Source organism: Barbatula barbatula (assembly GCF_947034865.1).
Source record: "Barbatula barbatula genome assembly, chromosome: 2".
Lineage (NCBI taxonomy): Eukaryota > Metazoa > Chordata > Actinopteri > Cypriniformes > Nemacheilidae > Barbatula > Barbatula barbatula.
Window position 1 is genome coordinate 7,620,196 of NC_136767.1, and position 25,280 is coordinate 7,645,475.

The following is a 25,280-nucleotide window of genomic DNA, read 5'->3' on the forward strand; positions in this document are numbered from 1 at the left end:
ATGATCCAAAGCATACCACCTCATCAGTGAAGCATCGTGGTGGTAGTGTCATGGCGTGGGCATGTATGGCTGCCAATGTAACTGGTTCTCTTGTATTTATTGATGATGTCACTGCTGACAAAAGCAGCAGGATGAATTCTGAAGTTTTTCAGGCAATATTATCTGCTCATATTAAGCCAAATGCTTCAGAACTCATTGGACGGCGCTTCACAGTGCAGATGGACAATGACCCGAAGCATACTGCGAAAGCAACCAAAGAGTTTTTTAAGGGAAATAAATGTAATGTTATGCAATGGCCAAGTCAATCACCTGACCTGAAACCGATTGAGGATGCAATTCACTTGCTGAAGACAAGACTGAAGGAAAAAATGCCCCAAGAACAAGCAGGAACTGAAGACAGTTGCAGTAGAGGCCTGGCAGAGCATCACCAGAGATGAAACCCAGTGTCTGGTGATGTCTATGCGTTCCACACTTCAGGCTGTAATTGACTGCAAAGGATTTGCAACCAAGTATTAAAAAGTGAAAGTTTGATTTATGATTGTTAATCTGTCCCTTTACTTTTGGTCAGTGGGAGGCACTTATACAAACTGTTGTAATTCCTACACCGTTCACCTGATTTGGATGTAAATAAATCAAATTAAAGCTAAAAGTCCGCAGTTAAAGCACATCTTGTTCGTTTCATTTCAAATCCATTGTGGTGGTGTATAGAGTCAAAAAGATTAGAATGTGTGGATGTCCCAATATTTATGGACCTGACTGTATATACATATATATATATACACATATATATATATATATATATATATATATATATATATACACACACACACACATACATAGATAATATATACACAAACGTTTCAGTGATGACATGACACGACACAGGACAATGAACTTCAACAATTCATTTAAATCCAAATAAAACAAATTGAACATTCTTCCACACAAACTATGTTTAGAAAAGATATTACTATTTGTAGATTGTAAACCCTTCATACTGGATCCAATGCAAATTACCATTAACGTGAAATTGATGAGCCAATGCCACAAAATGAACAGTAGAGAATTTTATTTTTGGTAAAGTTTTCTAAATTCCAACATATTGACAGTGCTAAATGTTTCATTTAGGACTAAATTTTCATTCTAAACACTGAAACGCAGGGTTAATTGTAAGGTAGAGTGTATATACTCCTGGGAAAGGATTTGAGGATGGATATAATGTCTCAGCTAGATGGGAAAAGGCGTTTGTGGAATTCCAGGAGTCTGATGTCTCCTGCTTCTTTTCCCTCCACCAACAGGGTCTACAAAGTAAAGACCAAAACATAAGTTTTTACATGAGAATCCATATAGCTCATGATTATTATGTATTGTCATGTTTTAAAATTCCAATATATTCTGATGCTCAGATAACCTTGAAATTTCAAACCTTGGGCAGACTTGCAGCTGTAGCTTAGAAAAATAAGTCTAAATAAATAAAATCATTGAACTTGTGATGACTGTTTGCTCACATCTATTAGCTCCATGTCATCTTTGGCATGAAGGTGGCGCAGGAGGTACCAGCGTGCCACCGATACCACAGTATCAGAAGTTCCTGAGGGTGAAGCATACACAATCCTCTCCAGCAGACGGCGGGTTTCCCTATTGGTGAACAAACCATAAAAATCGAATCCTTACAGCGACTACATTTACATGCACCCTTGTAATGTGATTATAACATGATTGCGGTTACACTTCACCTCATGTAAACAATGCGATTGAGCTATATCACAGTAAGCATAATCAAAGTAACATATGTGGAGTATGCCAGTTTTAATCGCAATAAGAAGGCATGTTAACACTTTCATGCTGCTCTGACAAAGGTGCGCATGTGCTTCTGTCGTAGATCTTAAGCACAAAGTCATCGTAAACACCTACTGTACCTGAGATCATAATTTGGGTATTGTGTATTATAGCAATGATCGGAATAATAAAACCTTCATGTAAACGGGAGCAAAGAGGTGTTCTCATGTCATGCAAACATGTTACTGCGATTAAGTCCTTCCTCTGATTATTGGAAATAATCACATTATGGTGAAAAGTAAGTAAAAATTGTTTCTGAATTACTAAGTAATATATTTATATTTGCCTGGATTAGCAATGTAAACAATGATGTAGCAAAGATCAACATATGTAGACTGCCCATTTAAGTTATCAAAACAATAAATGACATGACAATAAATGTGAGCAGTTGTGAGCTCGAAAGTAAAATATTTATGAAATAATTCTTTAAGATATAAACATATAAAGCACCCTTAAAGTATGTGTATGGCTCTACCTGCCACCTATCTTGACAGAGAACTGGAGTAAGGCTTGAAAAAGCAGAGCTATTGGAGAGCTTCCCATCTTTAAAACTTCAGTGATAGCTTCCAACACCAGATCCTTCCACTCAGACAAACATACACCAGCCTGAAGTCAAAGGAAAACACACAAATTACTATAGAAGACAGTGATTGTTTTATACCATGCATCAATTTAAAAAAAATCCTCTTAAAAGTGTAGATCGATACCTGGGGAATTCCATGGAATTTTGAACCATTACCATTGTTTATAAATGGGCACATCAAAGTTAAATAGATGATTAGTCAATGTATAAAAGAAGGACTTCAGAACTTTGAATGTTAGCTGCAGAGAGCTACCTTCCTGCATACTTTAGTTCCAACCCTGCTCCAATATACCTGCCTGTTACTTTCTAGTAACCCTAAAAAACCTGCTTTGTTGGTTCAGCTGTAATTGATGGGCAGTGTTGGGCAAGTTACCTCCTAAATGTAATACATTATATATTACTAGTTAGTGTCATTTAAAAGTAATAAGTCATATTACTGTCTGAGTTGTAATGCGTTACACTACCTCTGCATTACTTTTGCGTTAATTTGATCAAAATAACCACAAAACTATGACTACCCTGCTGAAAAGAAACCACCAAAGACATTCTAATGGTTCCCATAAAAAAGGGATTATTAATATCTTTTTGCAGTGTGTTTTGGAGATTATTGGAGTATGATTTGATGGTCTCATCAATAGAACTCAACACATACCAGTAGTGACTTTTGTTTCCATTACAACCAAGAATATTTCCTTCATTACATTTACATTTATTTTTCTATTTTTTATATTTCGTCATTTAGCAGACACCTTTATCCAAAGCGACTTACAAAGAGTTCAGGGAGCAATAAGCGATATGTCATGAAAGAGCAATATGTCAATAGGTGCTAATACAAAGTTATTAGTTTCAACAAAAGCTAGACCACTACCTGTTGAGAGAGAGAGGGTTAGTGTACATAATATGTATTTTTTTCTTCCTCGTTTGTCACAGTATTCACAGAAGAGATGGGATTTAAGTCGTTTTTTGAGTGTCAATGTCTGTATCAGGTAATATCCCTGGGCTACCACAATATAATTTTTTTTTTAACATTTTAAGACATTTTTCAAAAATTTCATATTAGATTATTAGAGCTCATAAAAAACTTATATTATGACGTAAATTGTTACGTTTTGATTTAGTCACAATTTCACATGAAGCTTATAATTACCATTAAATATTCATAACGCATTAATATTACATCCTGTATATAGGTTTTTTAATGTTAAAAATACATAAAAACTGCATTTAAACCTACCCGAAACAGAATAATACAAAAAGAAAACAGGCAAAACTAAACCAACAAAATGCAACACAACGTTCACTCACCTAAAGGATTATTAGGAATACCTGTTCAATTTCTCATTAATGCAATTATCTAATCAACCAATCACATGGCAGTTGTGTCAATGCATTTAAGGGTGTGGTCCTGGTCAAGACAATCTCCTGAACTCCAAACTGAATGTCAGAATGGGAAAGAAAGGGGATTTAAGCAATTTTGAGCGTGGCATGGTTGGTGCCAGACGGGCCGGTCTGAGTATTTCAAAATCTGCTCAATTACTGGGATTTTCACGCGCAACCATTTCTAGGGTTTACAAAGAATGGTGTGAAAAGGGAAAATCATCCAGTATGCGGCAGTCCTGTTGGCGAAAATGCCTTGTTGATGCTAGAGGTCAGAGGAGAATGAGCCGACTGATACAAGCTGATAGAAGAGCAACTTTGACTGAAATATCCACTCGTTACAACTGAGGTATGCAGCAAAGCATTTGTGAAGCCACAACATGCACAACCTTGAGGCGGATGGGCTACAACAGCAGAAGACCCCACCGGGTACCACTCATCTCCACTACAAATGGGAAAAAGAGGCTACAATTTGCACAAGCTCACCAAAATTGGACAGTTGAAGACTGGAAAAATGTTGCCTGGTCTGATGATTTCTGTAGAGACATTCAGATGGTAGAGTCAGAATTTGGCGTTAACAGAATGAGAACATGGATCCATCATGCCTTGTTACCACTGTGCAGGCTGGTGGTGGTGTAATGGTGTGGGGTATGTTTTCTTGGCACACTTTAGGCCCCTTAGTGCCAATTGGGCATCGTTTAAATGCCACGGCCTACCTGAGCATTGTTTCTGACCATGTCCATCCCTTTATGACCACCATGTACCCATCGACTGATGACTACTTCCAGCAGGATAATGCACCATGTCACAAAGCTCAAATAATTTCAAATTGGTTTCTTGAACATGACAATGAGTTCACTGTACTAAAATGGCCCCCACAGTCACCAGATCTCAACACAATAGAGCATCTTTGGGATGTGGTGGAAGGGGAGCTTCGTGCCCTTGATGTGCATCCCACAAATCTCGACCAACTGCAAGATGCTATCCTATCAATATGGGCCAACATTTCTAAAGAGTGCTTTCAGCACCTTGTTGACTCAATGCCACGTAGAATTAAGGAAGTTCTGAAGGCGAAAGGGGGTCAAACACAGTATTAGTATGGTGTTCCTAATCATCCTTAAGGTGAGTGTATATTGACAGTCTGCTATATACAGTGGGGGAAATAATTATTTGACCCTTGTCGATATTGTAAGTTTGCATGCTTACAAAGAAATGAAGGGTCTATAATTTTTATGGTAGGTTTATTTTAACTGATAGAAACTCAGTATTAACCAAATAATCTGGGGAAAAAATATATAAAGGTTATAAATTACATAAACGTTATAAAGATCCCCTACCAACCAACAAGAATTCTGGCTCCACAGATTAGTTATGTGCCTATATGGACCACAGATTAGTCCTGTCAAAAGAAAGTACTGCTAAGTCAGCTGGTTATGTATATAAAAGATGCATACCAACAGAATCTTTATTTTTCATTTCAACCTCTCCACCACCATGGTCAAGACCAAAGAGGTTTCAAAGGATGTCAGGGACAAGATTGTAGACCTGCACAAACCTTAAATAGGCTACAGACAGAAGCTTGGTTAGAAGGAAACTATTGCCCTTGGTCTGGAATTCCCCAATGGGGTAAATATGATCAAGAGAGGTTAAAGATCAGCCCAGAACTCCACGGAAGAAGCTTGTTCATGAGTCCAAGACAGTTGGGACCACAGTTAGCAAGCAAACCATTGGTAACTCGCTATGTCACAATATATTGAAATCCTGAAGCAATTAATTAACAATAGTTAATTCATTAACATTAGTTGCAGTGAAATGTACATTTTCGTGTTTCAAGTTGTTGAAATTACCATTACTTCGTAAACTAATATTTGTTTGTTAAAAATATATTAAGAACAACGCTCCAAACTAATTATGGTACTAAATTAACTATTGTTAATACTTTAATATTACGTTGGTATTTTTATACCTAATGTAAGTAATGTTGACAAATTCTATGGCTAGATTTGGTGATGTGAGCCGAGCATAAAACACGATCGGACCATGCGTTGTGTAAGCTTAAAATTTTTAAACTAGCTTGCGATCTGAGTGAACAAAAATTTAGGAACACATACAAATTATTTTCTATATTTTCAATATATTCTAAAATCATTACAGAAGAAGTGAGGAAGTGTTAAATAAGAGGTGACAACTCTAATGTCTTCTGTAGCAGCAACTTTGTGTTGACGCAGTTTTATCCTTATAAAAAGTATGAATATTCGAATAGCATTTTTAATATTCAAATAGTTATTGCGGATCGAATATTCTAACATCCGTGCACAACCCTATTGAACATATCTGAGAAACTAATACTAGCTTGACAATACTTAGGTGGACATTTTGTTCAAAGCAAACAATGTGATTCAATGTGTTACCACAGTCAGATGCATTTAAATTTACATTTACGCATTATACTATACATTTGTTTCTAAGTGTGTGAAATCCTCTGGGATCGAACCCATGACCTTGGCGTTATTAACGCCATGCTCTTACGACTGAGCTACAGGAAAGCTTTAAAATACACATTTAAACACTCGAGTGAACAAAAATAAGAGGCATGGAGAAGGCCCATAACAATCGCTGTCAGAATCGCAAAAGCAGACAAACAAAGGATCAACTGGTGAATTATGGCAGAGCACACTATAATGCAACCTATAGCCTGATGACATGGTAAAACGCAGAACCTCTTTACAACCGTTGCAGTCATCTTTACCATCGGATTCCAGTAACAGGAAATAGTATTATAACCATAGCATTTTAAGCACAAATATTTTTCTCTTGTGGATGGAATTTACGGGTAAATAAAAAAAAATTTGGGGGGGTGAAATATGTTGTTGTAACATGTTACTGAGATTGTAATGGGTATAATATTACTCAAATTTGATTATAAATGAGTTATATAACTGCGTTCCAGCAAAAACTAATATATTTCTGTAATATCGTTTCTTTTGTAATGCGTTACTCCCAACACTGTTGATGAGCATATCTGAACTCTTCAAGAAAGTAGTTCTCGAGGAGTAAGGTTGGAGATCCCTGATTTAGATTAATATATGACTGGGGCAGAAATTAATTAATTAAAAAAATAATTGAATGTAACTGAAGGCCACTGACAAAAAGTTTCTAATTCAATGGTTATGTAGGTATGTGCTCTACAACATTGGGAAAACCATTCCATTCTGACCTTTAGAGCCCACGCATTGTTGTTTGGTATCAGGACAAAGCTCAAACAACACCTCTTTGGATGACTCAATCCACTCAGAGTTTAATGTGTCTGAGGCTACAACACATTATTTTAATTTTAACCATAAGAAAATTAAGGAACTGATCGTTGACGATTACTTGGCCGACCACGGTTTTATAAATTAATGTTTTTTTCTCGAGGCCGGTGCTTAAAGCCAGAAGCTACTGAGCCTTGCTCTGCAACGTCCGTCATCTTCGAATTTGTTAAGGGCATGTAGTTCTCGGAGTTCAATAGACTAAGACCCGTGCAGAATGGAGAAATGTCATTATTGTGCTATCCAGACCCAACGCAGACCTCATATTCCACTACGCTCTCAGGTGTCAGGTCAGTTGGTAATACCTAGAATTTCAAAATCAAGTGCAGGCGGCAGATCCTTTTCCTATCTAGCGCCTAAACTTTGGAACAGTCTTCCCTGCACTGTCCGGGAGGCAGACACACTCTGTCAGTTTAAATCTAGACTAAAGACACATCTTTTTAATCTTGCATACACTACACTATCATAATATATATATTTCAAAGATCTAGGCTGCACTAGTTAGATCAACCGGAACCAGGGACACTTCCAATAACAACTGATGCATTTGTTGCATCAAAGAGTGCAGAACAGTACTCTACTCTCAGCCAGTCTTGTCTCATTGTTCCAAGGTTACTAGAGCGGGCAGGATGCAGTCCAAGGTTACCGGAGCGGGCAGGGCGCAATCCATACCCAGACCTGACAAATGCTGGACGAAGGACGTGGCGACTCTACAAAACTTCAGTCGCTATTAGATTATTAATGATAATTTTAAATCTAACTTTTTTTTATTTTGCCTTGTTCTGCAGGCATTGTCAAGCTTGTGCAGAGGCAGCAGTTTTTGCCAGAGGGGAACTGGAATCCCCTGGTTAGGCCTGGTCTCCCTCTGAGGTTTTTTTTCTCCTCCAATGGAGTTTTGGGTTCCTCGCCACCGTTTGCATACAGTTTTGCACTGTTTGCCTGGCCGGGGGGGCTGCTAGAATTTGATAGTCTTATTTAATTAACTCTGCATATAGGAATTTATTGTGTGTCTGATATTTGACCTGTGTTTTGACTTCCACAACCTTTTATGTTTTACTTATAGTCAATGTTTTCTTGTACAGCTGCTTTGTAACAATGAAAATTGTAAAAAGCGCTATATAAATAAAATAAAGCTAGATAGGGCCACATGAATTCCTCTCAGTATCAGCAGATTCTTGACAAGAATGTTTAAGAGTCGGTCACAAAGTTGAAGCTATGCCGGGGTTGGATTTTTCAGCAGGACAATGATCCTAAGCAGTGTTCAAAATCCACCAAGGAATTAATGCAGAAGCACAAGTACAATGTTCTGGAATGGCCATCCCAGTCCTTAACATCATTGAAAATGTATGGATTGATTTGAAGCAGGCTGTCTACGCACGGAACCTGACTGAACTGGAGACGTTTTCTATGGAGGGATGGGCCAAAATACCACTTGCCAGACTTCAGGGATTTGTCTGTGGCTTTAGGAGGCGTCTACAGGCTGGTATTGCAGCAAAAGAAGGCTCTACTAAATATTAATGGAATTATTTCTTTGGGATGACCAAACTTATGCACTAAATGCAATAAAAATGATTTCACTACTGAGATGTTTCTGTTTCCATAAGGTATAACATATGTTAAAATGAAGTTGCGGCTTCAAAAGCTCAGTAAGTGACAAACTGATGCAGTGATTTTCCTAAGGGGAGCCCAAACGTTTGCATACCACTGTATATTAATTACCACTAATAACAGAAGCACTAGTTTTGCCTTTTTATATTGGACCTAAGTTGGATAATAAAACAAGCAGATTGATCAGGAGACATTTGCAAGCAGGACTTCCAAGGACGTTTCATAGAAGTGTTTTAGATGCACACACCTTTTTTGTTATTCAAGACACGGAGAAGTGACATAATTTACCCGGGAAGTAAAGTGCTGTAGTCCGATTCCAGCCGTTCTCTGTAGTCCTTGTTCTGTTAAAGACAATATCTCGCTTGGCATTGAACTTTGAGCTTTATGATTTTGCAGATATTATTTATGCTCTAACAGCAACATTAAACACTAACTAAAGTTTGAAAATTGGCATCACAGGGAACGGGGTTCATCACAGGGTTCTTGATGGCCAGCATAGTCACCGGACATGTCCCCCATTGAGCATGTTCAGGATGCTCTGCATGGGCATATATGACAGCGTGTTCAAGTTCCTGCCAATATACATCAACAATGCATAGCCATTGAGGAGTGGACCAACATTCCACTAGCCACTATCAACAACCTGATCAACCCTATGCAAAGGAGATGTGTTGCACTTCATGATTGCCTCATGGTGGTCACACCAGAAACTGACTACTTTTCGGACCCCCCAATACAGTAAAACTGCACATTTTAGAGTGGTCTTTTATTGTGGCCAGCTGTCTAATCAGCATCTTGATATGTCACACCTGTGAGGTGGATGGATTATTTCGGCAAAGAAGAAGTCCTCACTAACACAGATTTAGACAGATTTGTGAACAATATTTGAGAGAAATAGGCATTTTGTGTACATAGAAAAAGTCTTAGATCTTTGAGTTCAGCTCATGAAAAATGGGGGCAAAAATAAAAGTGTTGTGTTTATCATTTTATTCAGTGTAATAAGCGATATCTAGAGCAAGCTTACAGGTCTTCTGAAAAACACTCAGTAAAGGGAAAAGAACATACAGCCTTGTTTTAAAGATGGCTAAGCCATACATATTAAAAACTAGATGACTTCAAGCACTCAAGGAACGTATACGTGTTGGCCATCTTTTAACGGTCCACTGAGGTCACTCACAGTTGACTAAAATGCCACAGCTGCCATTGCTCTGAAAACCACGGGTTTTAAATTTCCTGGAATTTTTTTAATTATTGTTGCCATTATTGTGTTAGTGTGGCAGATATAATGTTTGAGTTTACACTGTTTACCATACACCATACACAACGGACCAGCTCGCACCGTTCCAATATGTCGGACGACCTACTTATAGCAGCCCATAGAAACAGATGCTAATGCTGGTTATTTATATCTAGGGCTAAGCAATAAAAATTTTATCAAGCGATCAAAACACGTAATAATTGATCTTTGATCAAAGTAATTTTCAACTTTAAATCTGCATTTAGATGCAGACGACGCCACATTGTACTAGCTCAGTTTCAGTATGCAAGCTCTGGACATTTTTTTACGAAAACAGATTACTCTCTTAAATATTGTTTTTATTACTACTTTATTATGTTTGCATAACCTATAAAACAATTAACGTATTACCATGTAAAAAAAAGTGACCATTGAGCATTACTAACGAAACGGGAATATAATGCAAAGCTTGCTCATCTATCAGAACATAAATCAATAGATTCATTGGTTTGGCAGAAGGTCCAGTCGTCATCAGTCATTTAATGTGTGGTTTAGTGGTCTGAAGCAGTCGATGTGTGCTCTTTTCTGAATGTCAAAGACTAGAATTGGCTCCAGTTGAAAGATGTTGAAATGTAGGCCTTAGTCAAATTAAATTATAACTGGTGATATGCTTTTGTAATTTTGTTTATCCTATTCATCTGCAATGCCTTGTGACAAATGTATGCAAATAAAGAAAAAAATTACTGAACGGCTGATTTGCATTAATCCATATTAATGTGGCGATTATGATGGCGTTATTAATTTTATTGTATTCAGCTGTCGTTTCCCCATTAAGTTAGCATGTATGCCAATGGTATACTGTACGGCCTTAGCTAAACTTAAGCTAACTTATTGGCTTATAAGTGATGGATGTTTAGTCAAAAGTTTGACTGGGCAATCAACCACAAACTCACAGGCTGAGTCTTGAAAACGGATAGCCAGTGGAGACGCTAGTTGGCCTGCGTCAAAACAGAGTCAGTGTATGTAGCCACTGCTTACAAGACAGGCAATTTGCAATCAGTGTAAATAGACAATCTGTAAAAGATATTAGGAATTCCTTGGGGGTGCTTTGCTGGGGCTAAGCAGTTTTCTGACTGGGATATAGCCCCAGCAAGCCTCCTCTTGAGCCGCACTGGTTCCAGACTTAGAATCTTTGTACCTGGCTTTAATAATCAGTATGAAAATCCTTAATCTCTTGCTGCTGTCTGCACTGAACCAAGAACGGAAGTGCCGAATGTGCCCCTAAAACAGTGGTCTCCAACGTGGTAGCCCGCATGAACTCTGTAAGGTGCCCGCTAAACACAGGGCTCACCAATAATGCTCAAGACAGTTGACAAATCTGTGACTATACCGATCAGCCAAGTGCTAGATCGTCATGAAAGTTTATTATTAGCAAGTGTTATAAGCTTTAATATATTCAAGTGCAAAAATAAAGTAAAAATTAGGCATCACATGTTTAAAGTTTGAAAGTATGTTATCAAAAAGTAGCCCTTTAGAGGATTTTAGATATTTTGGTAGCCCTCGCTTACAAAAAGGTTGGAGACCCCTGCCCCAAAAAGTATAGAACAATATAAGAACTTTGCTGCCCCCCTAGTGTCGGGAAGCATTTGCGCCGTATTGTTGCTGTATTCCGTTGTGTTGTGGCTTTGTTTCCGTTGTGTTGTGGTTTTGTTTCCGTTGTGTTGTGGCTTTGTTTCCGTTGTGTTGTGACTTGATTTCGATGTGTTGTAGCTTTATTGCTTTGTGTTGTGAACTTCTATTTGCTTTTTACATTTCTTTGTGTTGTGCATCAGTGATCCACTGCAAAAGTGTCTATAAAACCTTTGCATATTACTCAAAACATCTGTGTATAAGATCGGTCCTCACCATACATGGCCTGAGAGCAACCAGGGCCAGTCTGAGCAGACTGCTGATCTTCCCTCTGTTGTCACCAAATTGAGAGGTCAGTTGAAGACTCTGCTTGCAAGCCACAGAGGCCTCCGTCAGCAGACCCTGGGAGCAGTACATTTCTGCTAGCCACTAAGACACAGAAAACACATTAACCTTGGGACAAAACCAAGCTGACATTGGATAAAATGTTTCAAAGTGAGATGGTGAGTGTACATACATGCCAAGCGGACACAGAGGTATGGCTGGCCATGACAGCTGCACTGACCTGATCCATCACAGCTGGACTAACATAGTTATCAGTCACAGACAGAAGCAAATTTTCACACTGAACCTGCCTTAACATTAGAAACAACACAGGATGCTCTGGAGATAGACTCAGAACCTGAGAAAAAGAGAGAGATAGAAATAAAAGGTTTATTGTTTACAACAGAAAATAGTTTAACGCTCCACATGTTAATGTTTGACTTGCTCATTTGTCTCCATATAAAATGGAAATTACAGACTTTCTGCTCTCCACCATGCAGCACCACACACTTGTAGAGTCTGCCATTACTAAATGGTGGATCATGGTGTGTCATTAAACTTTCCCCTTCACCAAAGATTTCCAGACTTAGTTTGGGGATCATCCAGATCACAAAGGACAGGCTACAAAAAATTCCATTACCATGTGCTGCTTCTAAGTTTTATGACTGCCATCTCACCATGGGTTCCAGAGGTCCATTTGATAGCAACATGCCTTAAAAGCCCTTAGATGTGTTAGTTTGGTTACAACTAGTTTGTATTCATGCCTGTGGATGAATATTGGTTTAAGTTATTCCTAATACTATCAAGTTTACTATGAAAATAAAGCTCAGCTAATTTCCTCTTTGATTATTTCTTTTGTGTAACCATAACAGGCACAATACTCTTCATACAATAACCCAGGCTAATATTTGCAAATATGCCAGTTAAATACATTTACATTGAGTCAATTAGCAGACGCTTTTATCCAAACCGACTTACAGAGAGCTGAGGGAGTAATAAGCATATGTCATACAGGAGTAATAATAAAATAGGTGCTAATAAAATGATAAAAGTAAAAAAGCCAGACCAATACCTGTTAAGCGAAAGAGAGAGGTTTAGGTTTTATTTTTCTCATTTGTCTGTTAAGTATTCACTAGTCTTGCGTAGCCAGGCCTTAATACTGATGGCTGCGTCATGTTTAGAGGCATGGAAATGCCCCCACAATAACAGACCAATGTGCAACTAGTAAGTCAGTCATTACTTAACAGTCATACTTAGGGTGGCCATTTCCATGACACCAAAAAGGAGGACACTTTGCGGCATTTAGCGAGGCAAGAATAACTGCATCTGGTGTACTCGCAAATACAATACAATTTTGTCTATCATATCTATGGTATCATGATACAGTGATTCTGAGATAGCCTACTCTATTCATTGCCAGACAATTTGATCAACAACATATCTTGATGTAGACCCATGTGTAACAGAAGAGGCAAAAAAGTGTTTGTTCACTGTATTTGTATTTATTCAAGACACTCCTGTATAACTGGTGATGCTTGACTGCATGATGGCCTTTTAAAGCTCTGCTGCGCAGATTTTGTCATCCTGAGGTGATGTTGCCTCTCGAAAATAAGACCTAAGGGAAGACGTACCAGCAGCTCATCGGTTAACTTTGTTTTTCAGTGCTGGCATGTCAGTCAATGGCGGCTTTCCCTTTAATACTAACGTCCACTTCACAGCGACATAGTGTGCAAAATCCATGGAAAGCATCTCTACTGCTTTTTGATATGAATTTGTGGTCTTTTGTCCATTCCGGATTAAATTATGTCGGACGTTTCGGCATGATAACATTATGATGTGACGTAGCCAGTACGTGGACTCCACCTCAACGTCGTGGAGGCTTGTTTACGTTTTTAACCAATTATATATCAGATATTTTTTTGACACCTCTTTCAGCCAATCATTTGTTTGACCGTAGATCTTACGCGGCGTCAGACGCTGCTGCGTGCCAATAAAGGTTTTACAGCGCGTTTTTTAAGGCCGATTCAGCGCAACTCGGAAAAGGAAGACAAATGAGTGTCCGGCTTGAGGCTGCGCCGGACGCCGGACAGAGGGCTTAAAATCCGGACTGTCCGGCCAAAAGCCGGACGTATGGTCACCCTAGTCATACTCTGTATCCTTCCATTTACAGTTTTGTTAAATACTTTGATATTACACAACAACATTTACTTTATTTATTTATCTATTCTTATCAGAACTCCTGGTTATACCGGCCCACCCATCAATTGAACAACACCACTGTCAGACTTGACTTTGAACATGCAAAGATCGTTCGGCCGGTGGTAATTCCTCCATTTTTCACATTTCTGTACCGAGAGGTCACGCTGTTACGTTTTGATCTTCTACTGGTCTCATACAGTCAAGTGATGCAAATTCGCAGGTCAGCGTTCAACAAATTTGAACTTTGCTATGCAGCGAAATGCTAAATATTGTTGGACAGGCTTGCGTTTCTTTGACTAACCAATAACTGTCCGTCTGGAGTAAAGAAAAAACTTTGCTTACACCAGCTTTAATCCTCATAGTAGCATGGCCTTGTAAACTATGTAACTGTTTAGTGTGTTGGTAACTGAACTGCATCTATTTTTACCAAATTTCAAATTAAAGACAGTGCCTTACGAATGTAGTTACCTAACCTAAACCTAATGATGTCTTTTTTGGCCATTTGGGGTCGGGTCTTTGTGGTATAGTACACCACCTTTCTTGTTAGGACGACACCCCTAAAATCACATATATCCGGAAAAAAAGAATGCTTTTATTACAAATGCCCTAAAAAAAGATAATGCAGGTAAAAGAAAACTAATCCTGTGTGACTAGTATCCAATGAACTGTCTCCCCTCTGTTGGTTGAGCACACCAATATGGCCACTTAAGTACTTCAGGGGGCTTCGCCTCCTGTTGCTGTTCATAGTTTTATGTGCAAACCAGTCATCTACAGTAGAGATCAGTGGTGTGCACCTGAGAGCAGAGCGCCTCAGCCTGGTCATATTGGCCACTCTGTTTGAGTCCTGTCACAGCTTGCTGTAGTACCCAGCCCTCCAGAGCCTGAGCAAGCAATTCGTCACCTCCCTGCAGGTCCTTCACTGATAACAAACAGAAGTCAGAATGAGTCATTCAAATGTCCTTATAATTAATCGACTAGCACGGATGTCTTTCAAAAACTAAAGCAGCTTACTGTGAAGTTGAAAATTACAGTATATGACGAAAACTAAATACAGCTTACCCTTTTCAGACACCAAAGTCATAAAAGACCTTTCAAGGCAATCTCTGTTAGCGGTGGAGCCTGTAAGTAATGATGCAGTATTTTCTGTGTGACAGGCAGCCATAAGTCCTGCCCACCCAGCGGGATTATCTATGTTTGTCAGAAAGCAAGCAAATAACGATTAGTTTGTTGCACAGATTGATTTAGAATAACATTTGTGTTGCCTGTATCTGCATTTTAACAAGACACAAATCATGGTTTAATCTCAAAATCATCCGTACTGTTCTACTTAAGAAACAATGTCACCCACATATTTGATGACTTGAGCAAATTTAAAATTGCAAGTAAATAACCCAATATGCGCAAACCTACTTTAAAAGTAGTCATAGTGTTGAAGTTTGGGGAAAGGAGCAAGCTGAGAAAGATCAGCAAATGTGGAGTATGTCCACAATGCTGTCAAAATCCAATTTCTTTGCTCATCTGTTTTTTGCATTACTGTGTGAACGGCCCAAACCCCATTGAATCCAAATCTGCTGTTCATGGTGCTCAATTCTGCTTTTGTGACTAACATCTTTTAAAGGTGATACGTATCCGATACCTGCATTTATACACTATTCATGGCGAAACAACCCGAGATGGACGTAAACAAGAACATCATTCACCACAACCGCTTATTTAATAGCATACAGAGAAAATGTGTATAATGTGTCCCAGGATTTGTCCCCCAGTGTGCATTCACACATTAAGACTGTCGATCCGTCATTTTGACGGACATGCTCGTAAAAAAATCCGTCATAATATATATTTACCCGTCACTAGGGTGCAAGGTGATCACGTTCTAATTAGCATGTTTGTGATGTCATCACGACGTACACGTTCTTGGAGCTTACTGTGTTTTAATGCTCAATAAAGCCGACGTCATTAACATATTTCATGTTTCTGTTGTAACTTATAAAATACATATGTCCAGTCAGTAACAATGACAGATGCTTGTACATGCTGTTTTGAAATCATTCATTCACTTACAAGTAACTAAGTCGCTGTGAGGTCATGAAGACAGAGACATTTTTCCACTCACTGAAAGTTAAGGTTTATCAAAAATGACGCTAGTCGCTATCACTCTGAAGGAAAAAAGTATGTAAACACTGCACCACTGGTTTGTGCGCACCTGTGTGTGTATGAGAGCATGTGATGAGACATCCAATCAGAAAGCGTAAACTTGTGTTATTTAAACGCAGATTGATGAGACTGGGTTGCATGACAGATGCATGCTTTGCAGAATCAGATCCACAAAAAACTTCAGAGATTGCAGTGTTATTATAAAAAGTGTAATAAGATTTTCAGTTAGTTTTGAAACAATGGCGAAACAAATAAGACGGTAGTCTCATAGTCGCCTTGTTTATAGGCGAGTCTCTGCTGATCCTGTGTGGGTTTTCCTGAATGGACGAGGCGTTTTTGAATAATGAATGGGAAATGTACACGTCCCTACAATCACGTTCTGATGAAAGGAAATGATTGGATGCTACCAACACGACAAAAGGGGGAATTACAAACTGCCTCATTGTAATCCGTTAACATGACAGAAGGTCTTCAGATTTTACCGTCACTGAGGGAAGAATTTTCAGTTAACCCGACCTATGACTGCATATACTGTTCGAGTGGCATAAACCAAAGGAATAAACAATTATTAATACACTCCTGTGTGAAGTAACAACTACCGGACAACAGGAGGTGCTTGACTTGGTCAACAGACTGATGCACACCCATGTACCTCCATGGATTCGTGCCTAGGGCCACAGTTGTACACAACGGCTGTCGTGACCTCCATGTTTATTTCCAAATGACAGTGTACTGCGTGGGACGACATTTTGATCGCATTCGATTCAGTTTATGATGACCATGACATGTTCACACTGAAATGTGATATCGCCCACATTGAAAAAAAGAATGAACAGCAGAGCAAAAAAATAAGATCTGATCAATAAATCTGAATTGAGCTTTAAGGCTGTAATGTTAAATGAAGTTAATGATCTTTAAGGAGCAACAATAAAAAGGTATCAGAATGGAGGTATTAAAATAGCCTATATTCAGTGACAGTAATCAATTCACCTGGACACAGCAGCACAGCTCTCTGAATTGTTTTTAGAGCCTTGCATCTTCTGTCCTTGCTGGAGTGGTGACCAGATGCCAGCTGATTCACCCCACTGTACAGCAATGCACTCTGCAGTTTTTTTAAGAGATAAGATTTTGAGTTATAAGATGATATTAGATAGTTCCATACAACAAAGATTAAAATGTTCAGCGCCTTCCACACTGTGTGTTAAGGAGTGAAGCGAATGTGAAACAGTGGTGCTGAAGCAAAGAATGAGCCACCGATCTTTTCATCTTTTGGATAAAAGCACCACTCATCAGACATTCGCTTTACTTTTTCGTTTCAGGTTTAATATGAGTAGACCCTTAAAGTACCTTTCCAAATGTTGAGTGGGCGTGACATGCCACATTACCAGCCACAGCACCTCCCTTATGAAAAAATAAAAATGATTATTGACACCAAAATAATCACACTTAAAGCAGCCAATGTATGTACAAACACACATATATAAGCGAATGTAGACATAGATACAGTACATACAAATATATACAGATGTTTTATATATATATATATATTTATATATATATATATACAGTGAGGGAAATAATTATTTGATCCCCTGCTGATTTTGTAAGTTTGCCTACTTACAAAGAAATGTCTATAATTTTTATGGTAGGTTTATTTTAACTGATAGAACCAAAAAAAATCAGGTTATAAATTGATTTGCATTTCAGTCAGTGAAATAAGTATTTGATACCCTAACAGCCAGCAAGACTTCTGGCTCCACTATGGTGCCTATATGGACCACAGATTCCTCTCACTTTGAGAAGGTACTCTTAAGTCAGTTTATGATGTGTATAAATGATGCCTGCCATCAGAATCTGTATCTTGCATTTCAACCTCTCTACCACCATTGTCAAGACCAAATTCAAAGGATGTCAGGGACAAGACCTTCACAAACCTTGAATAGGCTACAGACAGAAACTTGGTGAGAAGGAGACAACTGTTGGTGCTATTAATTGGAAATAGAAGAAATTCAAAATAACTATCACTTGCCCTTGGTCTGGAGCTCCCCAATGGGGCAAATATGATAATGATAAAGGTTAAATATCAGCCCAGAACAACACGGAAGAAGCTTGTTAATGAGTTCAAGACAGTTGGGACCAGTTAGCAAGCAAACCATTGGTAACACTATGCCACAATATATTGAAATCCTGATGCACCCGCAAGTTCCTCCTACCAAAGAAGGCCCGCCTGGCTCTTCTGAAGTTTGACAATTAACATCAACATGATTCAGAAAAGGCGTTGGAGGAAGTGCTGTGAGACCAAAATTGACTCCTGTTTTTGGAGTGAGAGAAACGCTGACTATGACCCCAGGAACACCATCCCTACAGAGAAACACAGTGTTGGAAACATGTTTTAGGGCTTTTTCTCTGCTACGGGTACAGGATAACTTCACCGCATTGAGGGGTGGGCCCATGCACGAAAAAATCTTTCACAAGAACCTCCTCCTCTTAACTACATCACAGATGATGGGTTGTGGATGTTCCTTTAACATAACAAAGACCCAAACCATATTGCCAATACAACCAAAGAGTGACTCAAGGAGAAGCACATTAAATGTCCTAGCCAGTCTCTAGACCCTTGCCTATAGAAGATCTGTGAATGAGGCTAAATCTCCAATTTGCTGAGTGACAGCCAAGAAACCTTAACGAGTGGACTCAAATGTATCGATGTGCAAACCTGGTGACCAACTATCAGAAATGTCTGACCTCTGTGCTTGCTAACAAGGGTTTCTCCACCACGTACAAAGTTATGTTTTGCTCGGGATCAAACACTTATTTCACTGAAATGCAAATAAATGTATAGCATTTATTTAAAATGTTTAACCTGATTTTCTTATACTCTGTCTCTATCAGTTAAAAGAAACCTACCATAAAAACATAAACCTTTAAATTTCTTTGTAAGCAGGCAAACTTACAAAATCAGCAGGGAATAAAATAATTATTTCCCTCACTGTCTATATATACAGTGGGTACGAAAACTGTGTACACTTTTTTTTCTCATTAATGTACACACAGCACCCCATATTGACAGAAAAACACAGAATTGTTGATATTTTTGCAGATTTATTAAAAAAGAAAAACTTAAATATCACATGGGCCTAAGTATTCAGACCAGATTGAAGGGGTCTGAATACTTTCCGTACCCACTGTATATGTATATGTGTATATATAAATATATATACAGCTGTTAATTGAAAAGTATCACACGTTTTCCAAACTTTTTATCTTAATTTAAGGTATATTTTAAAATATTTTAAGTATAATTGAGTGCTATCAATTTGAACATTTCTTCTATTCTTTAAAAACTTTTAATTTAAGAGAACTTTAGAAAACCTTGAATTATTTTCTTTTGTTATTTGATAAACATTAAAATGATAAAATATTGTCATTTTTTACTCATGCCATGAACATGTTAAACGTTTTAAAACCTCCTGGCATCTTCGGATCACAAATAAGGATATTTTTGATGACTAAAGACATTGTTAAAATGGTCAAAATCTTATCATAGTAGTTCAATACATTTTTTATAAAGCTACGAGAATTATTTGCGCAAAAGAAACCAAAATAACGAGTTTAATAAACATATTCTTCTCTTTCCTGTCAGTGTATGACAGACTTTTTTGAGACCACAAAGACCCTCGCATATCGGAGTTGCGCGCTTGAAGGCTGCATGGCACATGCATTGGGGCACAACCTGGATGAGCATGCGCCGTGGTGGTCTTGCGAACGTGCGTCTGAGACTCACACTGAAGATAAAAAAATATTAATTAAATCGTTATTTGTCTTTTGCGCATATTAAGTATTCTTGTCGCTTCATAAAAATTCAATTGCACTACTATGATCAGATGGACCGTTTTAATGATGTCTTTGGTACTTTTCTGGACCTTGACAGAAAGGTGTCATGATTCCGCTATCATGTCATGTTTATTCTTTGTCTTGCGGCGGAGCCATGGCATAGCCTTAGGTTTTGTGTGAGAAAGACATGGCTTGTTTTGATTATGACTTGCCATGTGCTTTCTCGTGTCTCGTCAGTGTTTCCCGCCCTTTTGTCTCGTTAACCTTCCCTGAGTGTTTCAGTACCCGCACCTAACCCTTGTTAATTATCCTTTGTCTGTCTCCCTTTAAAACATCATAGTGTTCATTGTCCTGTGCTCGTTCATTGTAGATTGTAGCTGTAAGCTTTACCCAGTCTTGCCTTTTCCATGCCCTGTCCATGTTAAATTCTTGTTACCTCGTGTTTGGTGAGTTTAGTTTAGGTTTGTCCTAAGTGTTTATTTCCTCAGTCTAGTTAGTCCGTGTCCTAGTTGTCATTATTATTTATCCAGTCTTGTTTTACCCCCTCTTGGGTTATTGTTTTGTGTTTATTGTAAAATAAACTTTTTGTTAACCCCTTCATCCCTGTGTCTGCCTGCACTTGGGTTCTTCCTGTCGAGATTCCTGACAGAAAGGATTACCACGGTGTCTGTGAGCAGGCCTTGAAAGCTCTCGGATGTCATCAAAAATATCTTTATTTTTATTTATCACCGAGAGGTCTTAAAACGGGTAGAAAGTCATGTGGTTGTGTAATAAATAAATGAAAATTCGATTTTTGGGTGAACTTTCACCAAGTATGCCAGCCCTTTAAGAGCTGCCGCTCGGATATGATGCTGCCTCGCAGAAACTAACGCGTTCCCTATTTTCACAATTCTATGCACTCATTTCAGATTTAAATTGACTCATAGAAGTCTGTGCATACGAAAATAATCAACATAATTTTGCGTGATCATAGAATGTGATCATAGAATGTAAACCTAGCCGAAGCATGACAGAATCAAACTAATACTGTGTTAATTGCGTTAAATATTTTAAATGCATTAATTTAAAAAACGAATTTACTGCCGTATTAGGAAATATAAATATCAATTGGGGGGATGAGATCTGTTTGGTTACTAACATTCTTTAAAATGTCTTCCTTTGTGTTTAGCAGAACAAAGACATTTATACAGGTGTGGAACAATCTGGGGAACAGAATAAAATGTTTTGGGTGGATGTATAAATGGAACAAAATATGATTTACTTTGAATAAAATCTGGTAGTATGCACGCCAACAGATTGTAATAAATAGAAGAGAAGTCAGGTTTATACATCATATGGATTTAGAAAGATCGGAGAATACAATGACAGTATGACTATTTTTAATTGTTTTATTTTTCAAATTATTTAAAATATCTTAAGAGTACTCACATTGGCATTGTTAGGACAGTACTGTGGAACCAGTCTGGAGAGGAGAGCCCAGAGAGATCGATTTCCTGGGTACCTACCATACAAGTGATGTCAAAATATATACAACATTGATCATTGAAAAAAGTGATGACAAAAGATAAGAATCCTGGACATTATTTAAACTGTACCTATCTAGAAAATGTGAGTGGTACTTGCTGTGGCACTGGGCAGTTACTAAAGTGCTCAAGATAGGCCACCCCCATGTCTTTATGATGATATGATCCAGAGATATAGGTCTTACAAAAGCAAGCATAAACAAAACACAGAAGGTCCGTACTGTGACATTTTCTGTATTCATGACATCCCTAGGTCTCCAACCCTGCTCCTGGGGCCTGTACCATGAAGCCGGTTTAGATGGCTATCCAGGTAAGTTTAGGATTAGTTTGCAAGAACCCTGGGTTTTAAGTACCATGAAAGTTACTCCATGACAAAGAAACTCCATGAGCTGCTTCATGGTACCAAAAAAGCTTGATCACGTTGGTTTGGTTGTGTCCCTCAAGGGACAATTTGGCCAACCAGTAAATATTAAACGTATGTAAAAAATATAACTTTAAAGCAAACGTGATTGATGGACAAGCATTACTTAACATTACTAACTTACAGTAACACAACATTCAATGAAGACAGTATACTATATAGTATATAAAAAGTTAAAAACATAGTATAGTTCAAATGGAATTGTGAATTGCAGAACTGGAACCGTAAAATATCTTGTGATACCCAACCATCATTTTCATTTGATTAGGAGACAGCAGAACTCTAAATCTTATGCACAAACAATACCTGTGTATAGCCCCAGAAACCACTCTGTGAACTCCACTATAGTTGCTCTTTAAGGCTTGCAGGGTGCAGCTGAGCAGACAGCCTTCTTCCACAGCACCACCTATAGGTTCTCCCAGCTTTAACAACTCAGTAAGCGTAGCATTTGCCAGGGTCACATCCCCATGAACTAAACCAAGAGTGCATAAACACTGCAGACTCTCTGGCACTGGCATTTTCAGCAGTGAGCTACACAAAGATATACAAATCAGAAGAGAAGGGTTTATGTAGAGAACTAAAGCAGATAATATTGCTTTCAGATTTTAGGTTTACTAGATAGTTGTAATTTTAAAGGTTATTTGCTTACCACTTAAAGAGTAGGGATTTGGCATGGTCCAAGTTGCCCAGCCTGTGCTGTATCAAAGCAAGTGCGGTGAGTATATATGCCTTTTCCTTATCACTAGAAGCAATGGCAAGGGCTTTTTCATAGGCTGAAAATGAGCACATACAGTAAACATGTACATACATGCCTATAGAAGTTCACTCTAATATGATTTTTCAAACATTATCAAAATTATTTTAATGAGAGGTAGTGATGCCATTATGACACATTCAGCAAAATTTTTATTTAAATGGCTGCTCACCCTTAATGCTCTCTGCTTGGTGACCAGTTCTGAAGGAGGCAAGTGCAAGTCCAATGAAATCATGTAGCTCATCCAACGGTGTGGAAGAATAAATATGGACAGATTCTTCATACTGCCTGTTATTACTGAGAAGAACATTATAATTGAACATAAGAATACATAATGTAGTAGTCCTTATTTCAAATTATAAACTCTGGTGTCAATACATAAAAAACAGAGTTATACTGAAAGACTGTTACCTGAGGGCATGTCCATAACCCCTGAGAGCAAAGCTGAGCTTTTCAGGGCAAGTGGACAACTGAAGCAGCTCTACAGCTCTACAGAGATAAAACATAGAAATATTAATTTAAACCTAGGTTTTATGGCTTTTAAACATTTTAAAGATACACTATTATGTAAAAACAGTGAAGGATTTTAGGATTATGCGTTGCTTTGGGTCATAGGCACTGATTTATTGTATTATTTTACATCGTTTCAGATGAGCTGAAATATTGGCAGGCAGCCTAATTATGACACATATAGGTTTTTAAAAGCGCTAAGGTGTTTTTTACAGCAAAACTTCAATAGGTCATTGTTTCTCTGGAATTAGAAAGTGTTTTTGAATAGACACTAAACACTAAAGCCCATTTCCCACAGAGACCTTGGAAAATACACAGAAAATGTGTCCAGGAATTTGTCCCTGGATCGTTAGATTTTGTTCATTCACACTGCCAGTGATTTTCTGGAATCTGTGAATGCGTTAACACACATCCCGTAAAGAAACGTGACGTAAAATACTGCAATGTAATGTTATGTGCATTTTTTTTTTGTCGTGAAAATAGGGTCCTTGCTGTGTTTTTAGGTGGCTAAATATGGCAATTTGTTATCATTACTGCCTTCCTTTATTTAGTGCCAAATAGGCCTATGTAATCTATTTTGTTATGATTTTGTAGTATATATTGTTGCCTCTGGCAAATGACAAAGGTTTATTTTAAAATAAACCTTTTTATTTATATATTTTAATGGTAAATGCAGAACAACGAAGAGGCACAATAACATAAGGTAGGCTATAGCTCAACGAGATGAATCTAAATATAAGATCAATATAAAATGCTGCGAAGTTAAAATTAGCCAGTATTTTTGCAACAGTGCCTAATGCAATACAAAAGGCAAGGTATAATAATTTTCAGTAATATGATGTACAAAGATGTAAGTTAAAAAATACGTTTATAGTTTTTTTAAGCGTTTAAGCAATTCGATTTTGTAACCATTTCGGAATAAGATCACGCAGATCGCATGAAAAACACATTAAAAGGGCATTAAGCATATAATGCTATAAAAACCATAAATAAACACCAAGGTCGGTTAATGATTATCATGTCTATATTTATAATGTTTACTTTGAGAAATACAAGCACATAAATGTTCGGGTGAAAGAGTGGAGTAAGTCTGTTAACAGCAAGCTAATTTCCATCACTCTTTTTTAAGTTTCGGACACGGCAAATTTTGAATTTAAAACATTTAATTTGCCAAAAGGTTTTTATTATCGCTTGAGGTGTTTTTTCTTTTTTCGAAAAAGAGTTTATGCGAATAATGGAAGATGAAACACATTTGCCGAATAAATTCCTCCAAAAAGTCACATAACTGCACTATGAGACGGTGTAACCTGACGAACCAGAGTAATGATCTTGTGACGCAGCAACAGAAATGTTGTTATGATCATTCTTAAATGCCTGAGAAAAGTCAAATATTTATGTAAATGCCTCTTAGCACGGTCACCGTGTGCAGAACGGTGTATGCACCGAAACACACAGGCTTCTCCGCTGCGTAGCACGAGCATGTTTTAAAGGTTGGTAAGTGAACAAGTTTGTTGAAGCGGTGTGTATTTTCGTGTTAATAGTTTTGATAAAAGTAATTTCAAGTTTAAACTGTTTAGAAGCAGACAACGCTTTTCCTGCAACTGACCTTAAGTTTGGTGTTTAGGTAGCTTTTACAGCATTGTTTCCACAGGGCGCTTTCTGGGACTGATCCCCTTTCTGGAATCACTTTTCAGATCAATACGGGATGCGTTTGCGTTCACACAGACGGCACTCTGGCAATGTTTTGGCAATTTTCTGGGATCCAATTAGAGGTCTAACCCGAGACACACCCGATAACGTTAGACCCGAGTCCGACCCATCGTATATATTTTTTAAACCCGACTAGACCTGAATGTAAACCGACGTGTATTAATGAAATTGATATGGCTATGAACACTTTGATTTGTTTTGCTCGGCAAATTGCGCAAACTGAGGCTAAATGGTTTGTGCCAGTTTTAGCTGAATCAAATCTAA

The 25,280-nt window shown here is 38.0% G+C and overlaps 1 protein-coding gene across 3 annotated transcripts in view; it reads right to left on the bottom strand.

The window, feature by feature from the left end:
- Positions 1–885: 885 nt before the first annotated feature.
- Positions 886–25,280, bottom strand: part of skic3 (SKI3 subunit of superkiller complex) — a 73,633-nt gene continuing 49,238 nt past the window's right edge. The window contains exons 27-40 of one of the 3 annotated variants that reach the window (XM_079450666.1): positions 23,208–23,285; positions 22,969–23,093; positions 22,692–22,815; positions 22,349–22,573; positions 21,527–21,599; positions 17,612–17,665; positions 17,255–17,366; positions 15,167–15,295; positions 14,902–15,026; positions 12,102–12,266; positions 11,861–12,013; positions 2,315–2,445; positions 1,509–1,638; positions 886–1,301 (exon numbers count right to left, since the gene is read on the bottom strand). In XM_079450666.1, coding sequence (XP_079306792.1) covers positions 1,224–1,301; positions 1,509–1,638; positions 2,315–2,445; positions 11,861–12,013; positions 12,102–12,266; positions 14,902–15,026; positions 15,167–15,295; positions 17,255–17,366; positions 17,612–17,665; positions 21,527–21,599; positions 22,349–22,573; positions 22,692–22,815; positions 22,969–23,093; positions 23,208–23,285 — 1,702 coding nt within the window. In that variant the 3' untranslated portion in view covers positions 886–1,223. Of the gene's footprint in view, positions 1,302–1,508; positions 1,639–2,314; positions 2,446–8,880; positions 9,060–11,860; positions 12,014–12,101; positions 12,267–14,901; positions 15,027–15,166; positions 15,296–17,254; positions 17,367–17,611; positions 17,666–21,526; positions 21,802–22,348; positions 22,574–22,691; positions 22,816–22,968; positions 23,094–23,207; positions 23,286–25,280 lie in introns of those variants that run through there. The other 2 variants (XM_079450665.1, XR_013786297.1) reach the window with 2 other exon arrangements.